General features: G+C 50.2%; 1 protein-coding gene across 1 annotated transcript in view; it reads right to left on the bottom strand.

Moving 5' to 3' along the window:
* Window positions 1-789: 789 nt before the first annotated feature.
* DEPDC5 (DEP domain containing 5, GATOR1 subcomplex subunit) overlaps window positions 790-9,069 on the bottom strand; it is a 120,983-nt gene continuing 112,703 nt past the window's right edge. The window contains exons 40-43 of the mRNA XM_008710586.2: window positions 7,466-7,637; window positions 4,572-4,632; window positions 1,718-1,800; window positions 790-1,556 (exon numbers count right to left, since the gene is read on the bottom strand). Coding sequence (XP_008708808.1) covers window positions 1,264-1,556; window positions 1,718-1,800; window positions 4,572-4,632; window positions 7,466-7,637 — 609 coding nt within the window. The 3' untranslated portion in view covers window positions 790-1,263. The remainder of the gene's footprint in view (window positions 1,557-1,717; window positions 1,801-4,571; window positions 4,633-7,465; window positions 7,638-9,069) is intronic.

Genomic DNA, 9,069 nt, shown 5'->3' with positions numbered 1-9,069 from the left:
AGATTGCACATGGCCACGTCTAAGATATTTGAAGTTCAACTCCCTAGAGACGTCTAAGTAAGTGGCAGGCACACTCAAAGTGGTTTTTAAATAAGACTGTAAGTGCCAAGTGGAGGATGGCCTGGAGGGAAAGCAGAGACAGGTTAGGGGCTCTCCTAGCCATACAAGAGGAAGAGGAAGAGGAAGATGAAGGAGGGCTGCGCTGGGCTGGGTGTCGCAGCAGAGGGCCTGGGAAGTAGTGGGTGGATTCACAAGCTACTGAGGAGCAAAATCAACAGGGCTTGTGTGGAGAGATGGAGGGGGAGGAAGGGACAGTACCTGTCAGGTCCCCTCTGTCCTGCAGCCCCTTATCCCTGCCACCAGCAGGTCAGGGCAGGGTGCTGAGGTTAAGGCACCATGCTGAATCCTATCCCTTTAAGAAGTGGGTTCTAAACCCTGGAGTCAATGGAGACTTTCCTTTTTTTTTTTTTTTTTTAAGAATGCCAGGGCACCCACGTGCCACACCTGGGCTCACACACTTAGCAAGATTCACTGCGACAGCACGAGCCTGCAGTTGCACATGGTACTATGTGTTCTGCTCACTAGGCCTGAAAGAAACTATTTTGCTCTTGCTCAAGGGCCTGTAAAAAGACATCTTTCAGTAAACCCACAACCAGACTCTCCAAGACAGTGAATTCTACAGTCCTCCTCACCTTCTGTGGCTGCCTCATTTGCCACTATGTCCCTGGTGATGGGGCCCAACTGCCCAGCCGAGGATGGGATCACTGCTGCCAGGAACCAGGCGAGGGCTGGAGATGCTGCATGTGGCACTTTATTCCTGCCTCAGATATGTACAGGTATATACAGTTGGTGTGAGCCTATGGTACACTATTTCACAAAATTATCTTACATCCTGTGCACACTTTCCGGCGGGAAGCGGCAGGCGGCTCCAAAAAGCCCACGGCTGGTGGAGGGAAAGGATGCTCGCGGGAGCCACCCCCTCTCCAAGGACATTCATGGGGGCTGCTCGCCCCCCTCACCAGTACTGAGGTCCTCCCACGGACCATCTGGGCCTCCCACCTGCTCTCAGAGCTCGTTTCTTCCCAAGTCTTTCTCCTCGAGGGGAAGAACATCTTGTGGGGGGGGGGGGAGAAGCAGTAGCAGTGGCCCCCACTCACCGACGGGGGCACTGCCGCCCGCCACCCAGAGCCCGACTGCCCCTACTGGACACAGACAGCAAGAGTGGAATCCTCCCTGTGCTTCAAACCGAGGTGCGGCCTGGCCTCACGGGGCGCTGGCATGCATCTTCTCCAGGCAGCTCGTCCAGAACGTGACCAGCCGGTTGTCGCGGTTGATGCAGAAGTCCGTGAAATCCCTGAGCAGCCGATCAGCAAACTTCTCATCCCCCGTGGCACTAGAGCGCCATGTCTTGGTCAGCATGGTGTTGTAGGCCCAGTTGTAGCCAACGCGCTCCTCACAGAACATGTTCTGGTTGGTGGAGCTGGTGGAGTTCCGCCGCCGCCGCTGCTGCCCTGAGAACTTGCGCCTGGAGTAGGGCAGCTGCAGGAACACTGTTCCTGAGGAGCAAGGGGAGGCCCCATGTCACCGCCACCAGGAGGGCCCCCAGGGCAGCTGGGGTGGCTGTGCAGACATAGGGTCGGTCAAAGGGAGGAGCCCCCGTGTACAGGCTCCCGTCACAGGGACCCACCTGCCCCATGTTTTGCCTGGAGTGTCTCACCTGTAACGTGGATGTACTGAGGCTTGTTCTCAGCAGGGAAGTTAAAAGCAGAGGCGGAATATTTATCTTGCACAAACCCAAACCTAAGGGAGGACAGGAAGACACACAGATTAGGGCCTCCTTAGCTAAAGGGACAGGGGGAGCAAATGTGGCTAAGAGGACTTTCTGACAGCCTGAGATACAGGGACCTGGAAAGATCTCTTTCGAGATGGAACATTCAGGCTGCTCGTTTTTACCCTCACCAGACCTCCTCCCTCTAGGCCTCCTGTCATCTCCAGGTGGCTGAGAGTCCTCTCACCAGCTGCACTCCACATCCAGCCCTGTCTCTGCCTGCCACCCCTTGCCCTGCATGCCCCCCAGCTGTCCTGTCAGACCCTCCTCTGGGCGCTGTCACGTTGTCCCACCCCACACCTCTTCTCTGCCTCTCCCTGGAATCCGCATCTGGTCCAACAATGTGCTGGGTGCCCACCCACATAAGGAGAGGGGGGGAGGTCCTTATCTTAATTCACCTTAGCCACACCTTTCCCTTAGTTTTCCCAGCTAAGCACATAGTAGGTTCTCAAAAAAGGCTCTGAATTGAAATACAACGAATGATCTTAATTGAAATTCTCTTCTTAAAAATGAGGAACTGAGTCTGGGGGTCTCTGCATCGCTGTGTTCTAGAAATGGGCAGGAGAAGCCACTTTTCATCTATGACTTATTCGATTCTGCTTCTCATCTATGGTTTGTTCTATTCCGGGTTTTTCTATTTCCATCATACACATTTATTACAGCTCTACCTGCTAAGTGCTGAAAAGGACGTGTTAACAGATGTGGCTTCCGCCCCGAGTCTGAGAGGTTTCTGTCATCAAGGCAGTGATGCAGGCAGAACTAAAGGAGGTAAAACACCTGTCTCCTTTCGCTGCGTCCTCTTTGTAAGCTACCAGCTTTACACCGGCTGTCAATCATTATTTATCACAGCACACATGAAGTCAAATATGCAAGTTAAATGGATCAGCTAACGTGCACAGCAAGCCCCATCATCTAGAGGCTGATTCCATCATGTGTAGGGATAGCTCTGGATTTTGCCATTCTCTCCCTCTACTTTTCAACCAAGTCTGCTTATTTACTCAGCACGCGATCAGCCTGACCAGAATCGTGCCTCATTTCTTCCTTAGGTCACCAGGAAAGACCTTTAATTTTAAAACAGCAATTTAACCACATGGTGCTTGGCCCCTTCACTGTCCACTTGGGGAGCACTGGAGCCAGGACTACAGTGAGGGTGGGGGCGGGGGGCACCCATCCCACCAAGACAAATATGAAGGAGGAGCCGGGGAGCCACAGCAGCGGGGTCCGGGGAAGCTGGAGCAGTTTTTCTTCTCCTTCTTCTTCTTTTTTTTAAGATTTTATTTATTGGACTGGTTTCTAACTCTTTCAGAGATGAAACTTATGGGTGGGCTAATGTTTCATTTCAGAGCCACAATGCAACCTAGAGTTCCATTCTGTGCAAAAGCTACTCTGGGAAAGGCACTTGCTAGTTGCTGTAAAGGGAAACAAAAGAGAAAAATGCATCCCCTTGCCCTCCAGGGGCCCCTAGATTAGTGTAACAGATAGACAGAGTGTATTGGGAAAAAGCGAAGGAGGGCTTCAGAGAGCAAGGACCTAGGAATTGGTGGTGGAGCAAGACTGACAGGTGGGAAGGGGTGGGGGTTTTGAGAATGTGGGGGGAGATATGATGAAGATGGTGGGTCTGTGTGGGGGAGGGAGCACAGGTTTAGGGGCCGGGACACTCAGCAGAGTCCACGCAGTGATTCGTAGGGATGGGACAGAAAACATGAAAAACTCGAAAGGCTACATCTCGAGTGACATCTAGCCAGCAAAATCCAATCACCACCCAATGATACCCAAGGGAAGCGTCAGACCTGCTTATAAACTCATCCGTTGGTTGGGGTCTTCCTAATGATACCCACTGTCTACCGAGGGCTTCCTAGGTGCCGAAACTCCAAAGAACTCTCCCAACAACCCAGTGAGTGGTGAGAAAATGAAGGTGAAGCAGTTCCAGAACGTGCTCACAGTTCCTCAGCCACATGCTGGTGGAGGCGGAGGTGAGCTAGGCCTGTCTGCTTCCCAGATCGACACCCTTTGCCACGGATCCACTGTGCTCCCCACCTTCTGCCCCCAGTCGGCACCCTCTCTTGCTGGAAGAAAGAAGTCTGGCTGTGGTGGGCCGGGGGCGGGAGCGGGTGCAAGGTGGGGTGGTAACAGCCGAATACACTTGAATAAGGAGATGGCAGGACACTGAAGACGGTGCAGCGAGAGGGTTACGGAAGTGGGAACAGAGGACTTGCTTCTGCCACGGTTAACACGAAGCAGCAGATGAACACTGCGTGGTGCGTTCTACAGACAAAGCTGCACTGGCCTGAGGGGTAAGCAGCTAAGCCCAAGGAAGCCCCTCCCTGAGGCATATATCCTAGTGCTAGTAAATACCTACGGACTTATCTATTGCTTTTTAACCCCCATTATCTTCTCAGCACTGTCAAGGGGCTCTTGAAGCGTTTTACAGTTTTTCCTCTCATGTCATCTCCTGGACAGCTTGGCTCAAGGTCTTGTTGGAGGCTAAGGAGGGAGCTCTATGCTTTCCCTTCAACTGGAAGAAGGTAATGTGGTCTGAAAAACAACAGCTCCAGGAACTGGAGGGGTAATGCTTATCTCTGAAACCAAGGCAAAAGGTCCTGTAGGGTATGGGCAGTGGTTGGTCTTGGGTGAACTAGATCCATTTCCCCAGAAATGAAACAGAGTGGGTTTGGGTTTGGTAACTGCTACTCACCACAGTCACCGACACCCTCCTATCATGCCCTCTGGCTAAGGGACAAACCTGTGTGCAATGGCTTCCTGGAAAAGGTGCATTCGATCCCAGTACGTTTCTGGTTCGAAACCTGAAAGGAGAAAAAAGAACAAATGCCAGGGTGTGATCCCAAGGTTTGTAATTCTCCCTGGGTCTGGCTTTCTGTACCCTTCACTTCTGGTGGCCATTCCTCCCCCCTTGAGCTTAAGCGCTGCCTTTTCACATTACCTGCTTTTGAGAGACCAGCCTCCATCCCAAGGAACAAAGGTGCATTCTCACCCACCCCTTCCCTGAAGCTCTCTCAGGGTCTAGAAAGGCATTGAATAGGAGTCCTCAGCAACCGGTGTGAGCTACCAGAACTTGAGGTAAGACTCATTCTAATAACTTCCTATGCCAAAAGTGGAAAGGAACATGTATTAAAATGCAAACAAAAGATAAGCTTTAAATGCATGTTATCGGCTTCTAAGGAGAAAAAAAAATTATTACCCATCTTCCATTTCCCTACAAGGAAAGACAATAGTACAAGCTCCATTTTAGGGGTAGGGAAACTGAAGTAAAGAGACTATGGACTCTGAGAAACAAACTGAGGGCTTCAGAGGGGAGGGGTGTGGGGGAATGGGATAGGCTGGTGTTGGGTAGTAAGGAGGGCACGTATTGCATGGTGCACTGCGTGTTATATGCAACTAATGAATCATCGAACTTTACATCAGAAACCAGGGATGTACTGTATGGTGACTAACATAATATAATAAAAAAACAGTAAAAAAATAAATAAAAAAAAGAAAAGAAAACATTTGCATTTCTCTAATGAAAAAATAAATAAAATAAATAAAAATTATGTTTGGAAAAGTGATGGGCTGGGGAGGGCAGGGGAGCAGACGAGTGCCTTCCTCCATCGCCCACATCATGGCTCCAGCCTCACTCCTTCTGCAGAACTGGTGTGAGGACCAAGAGCTGATGAGGAGGTGGAGGGCTGAGGCAGGCTGTCGCACGGCAACAGGCAACGGGCCAGCGCTGCTCTTGGGATTGAGAAGCTGAGGGCTGAAGGAGCAAATGCACAAGACAGCCTGAAGAACAGGGGCTCTCTCTCTACTCTCTCTACATTTGGAATTTTCTATCTAGAATACATTTGAGGGCTCTAGGCAACTGGAGAGCAAACAAGAAAAAAGACTTTGGCTTTAATAGGTAAAAACACACACACAGCAAATTCCTTGTCAGATTTTTAAGCTTTTGAATCCACTGCTATTGGAAGGAGAGATAACAGGAAGAAAAGCAGCGCAGAAGAAAATTGATTTTTAGATTCAAACCCGTATTCCTTTAAACTAGGACTCCTTTCTTCAGCTGTAACCATGGCAACCAACAGAGGATGCTGGTCTTGAAGCCTGGGTTACAACAGGCAGGGAAAACCAGCAGCTCATACAAAAATGTCCTCCAATGCCAGCCTTGCCAGCAATCCTGTGCTGTGACAGTGAAGGTGGAAAACCCCAGAAGAGTCTGGCTGGTGTGGGGGAAGTGTCTCCTGAGCATATTAAAAACAGCAGCATGAGGCAGTTGCCTGACTTGAAATCATCAGATACGAATATAATCATGTGGCATTTCAGGGCTGCAGTGGTCCTCTGTCAGCCACCGGGAGGTTAAACGGGAAGGGGTGTGTGTGTGTGTGTGTGTGTGTGTGTGTGTGTGAACAGCACTTTGTCAACTCTACGGATCACGGGACCTATGGCCTCCAGTGGCTCTGTGGGACCCGCCTCGAACCCCAAAAATCACTGTAAACACTGACTATATAAAAATGTCTTCTGAGATGCGAACAAAGAGCATACAGGTGGACCTTTGGAACACAAGCTCTTTGCACCACCAGGGCAGCCTGTCACAGGAAAAGTGCGGCAATATTTAATGTGGCCTCCCTGACCTAGCGAGACCTCTCACCCCCTGGGCCTCTTGTCTTCTACCTACCACGACACAGACTTACATGGGCACGGGAAGAAACCATTCCCTCACACCAAAAGTTCTTCCTTTCACATTTATAATTTCTGTATCTGAGAAACGAAAGGGCTACTGACATATCGGCAGCAATTCTAACTTTTTGCTTTTAAAAAGGTCATTTGTGAGCTCACCGAGAGCTCTGTAGGAGCTGTTTATGTGTTCATCGAAATGGGCAATTAATCGGTGATAAAAAGCTCTGTGCTGCGTGAAGTAAGAAGACTTGCCGTCGATCTGTCCTACACCTGCCCTCAGAGATCTCCTGGGCCAGGGTGCAGCAGCAGGGCAGCCCCGCCCGCTCTCTGCTCCTGTCGGACCACAACCCCAACAACCCCGTCCCAGGGAAAGGGCGATCATCAGAGTCCTGCTGTCCTCCACCAAGCCCCCTCCTGCTCTGTCTTCCTTGAGATGCGGGACTCGAGTCACATGCGTGTTCCAGGTGCTGACACACTACAGCTTTGCACAATAGGACGCTGTACCCTGTTTTGCATTCAATGCCACCCTTTCTTTAGCCTGTTTTCATGAAACAGCAGATTCAAGCCTCCCATAAGGTTCAAATTCCCAGAGCCCGAAGCTGGAGCACGGAAAGGAGCATGTGGGGAGAATACCAGTGCTGCTCGTGATTTACAGTGTATCACACCCTCTCCCACCCACCATCTGCTCCAGGCCTCACGAGGGTCTTCCTGAGTTGGCAAGGCAGCGTTAAACTTTACATGCTCTCATTTGAGGAATAAGGAACTTAAGACATTAAGTGACTTGTCCAGGGTTACCTGGCCACTAAGTGAAGAACCAGCATGAAACCCAGATCCTTCCGACCCCTTGTCCAAAGCCTGCCTCTGTGCACTAGCCTGCATGGATTCGATATTCGATACCTAGAGAGGTGGCCTTGGGGGAGAGGGGTCTTACTCGTGGAGACAGAACGTCCAGAGGGGAGTGTCTCTTACTATCAAACAGGTGCTCACTGCCCTCCTTGAGCAGGCAGCTGGTGTTGAGTGGGATGAAGAGCTGGGCTCGAAGCGGATCGCCATACAGGTAACTGGGCAGCGCAAAGGGACCCTCCAGAACGGGGACCAACAAAAAGCCGCAGGAAGTGGCTTTGCGATGCCAACCCTGGACCTGGAGGGAAGCACAGAAACAGTGTCATCTCCAACTGAATTCGGACAAGAGAAAATACTTCCCAAGGAGTGAAGCCGCCGCCGTGGCGGCTGACATATTGATCGGCGCGTTCATTTATTCATGGTCACTGGCTCCACACAGGTTCTGGGCAGGAAATAGCACAGTTTTACCTCCTCTGACAAATACTTGAAAAACTGTGAGTTAAGCACATGGCTCCTCCTCACAGCCCGAGCTTCTGCAACTTCAGTGTTTCTTCTGGAAGGAAGCGACTGGAGAGAGCTATTTCTTGCCTCCTAAATGGCCTTCTCATTCTATAGGATGTTGGAGGAAGGTCACAGGAGATAAGTTAAGTCCTTCTAAATTTGTCCTTTATCAAAAATTTACTAAGCCCAAAGTATCAAATAGGAAAACAATCCACTCAGGCTGGCTGGAAGGGACATGATGCAGGGCGCAAGATGACTATGGTGGCCTCTGGCCAAAAGCGATAAGCCCTGACCTGGCGGAATGAGAGCCACTCTCCGGCAAACTCCCAAAAGCTGTCTGTCCGAAGACTCTGAACGAAGGTTAACTGGGGCAGCAAGACAAACCTCCCCATCAGTAACATTTCCTTGGGAAACAGTGGCGATTTTCTATGTCTTAAGATACTTTTTGAACCATAAAACTATGTATATTAAAAAAAAAAAAAAGATGCATGTGTCTCTGGCATACAGATGAGTTTGTGTTAAATGTTATTCCAAAAAAATATAGCTTGGGGGGGCGCCTGGGTGGCACAGTCGTTAAGCGTCTGCCTTTGGCTCAGGGCGTGATCCCGGCGTTATGGGATCGAGCCCCACATCAGGCTCCTCCGCTATGAGCCTGCTTCTTCCTCTCCCACTCCCCTGCTTGTGTTCCCTCTCTCGCTGGTTGTCTCTATTTCTGTCAAATATTTAAATAAAATCTTAAAAAAATATATATATATAGCTTGGGGGCAGCACCTGGGTGGCTCAGTCGGTTAAGCATCTGCCTTCGGCTCAGGTCATGATCCTGGAGTCCTGGGATTGAGTCCTGAGTTGGGCTCCCTGCTCAGTGGGGAGCCTGCTTCTCCCTCTACCCCTACCCCTGCTCATGCTCTCTTTCCTTCTCTCACTCACTCACTCTCTCAAATAAATAAATATTAAAATACACACACACACACACACACACAGTTTGAGCTATAACTTGACTTAAATATAATTACATTAAAAATTGAAGGGGACCACTCTTAGCTTTTTTTCCCAGAAACACTCATAACAACAATACATCAACAACAAAACCAAGATCTCTGTTTAACCAAAATAATTTTCCTCCCTTCCTCCCTCCCTCCCTTCCTTCCTCCCTCCCTCCCTCCCTCCCTCCCTTCCTTCCTTCCTTCCTTCCTTCCTTCCTTCCTCCCTTCCCTTCCCTTCCCTTCCCT

This window comes from Ursus maritimus, unplaced genomic scaffold (genome assembly GCF_017311325.1).
Source record: "Ursus maritimus isolate PB19 unplaced genomic scaffold, ASM1731132v1 scaffold_33, whole genome shotgun sequence".
Lineage (NCBI taxonomy): Eukaryota > Metazoa > Chordata > Mammalia > Carnivora > Ursidae > Ursus > Ursus maritimus.
The sequence above is the reverse complement of the archived record's forward strand: the minus strand, read 5'-3'. Positions and strand labels throughout refer to the sequence as shown.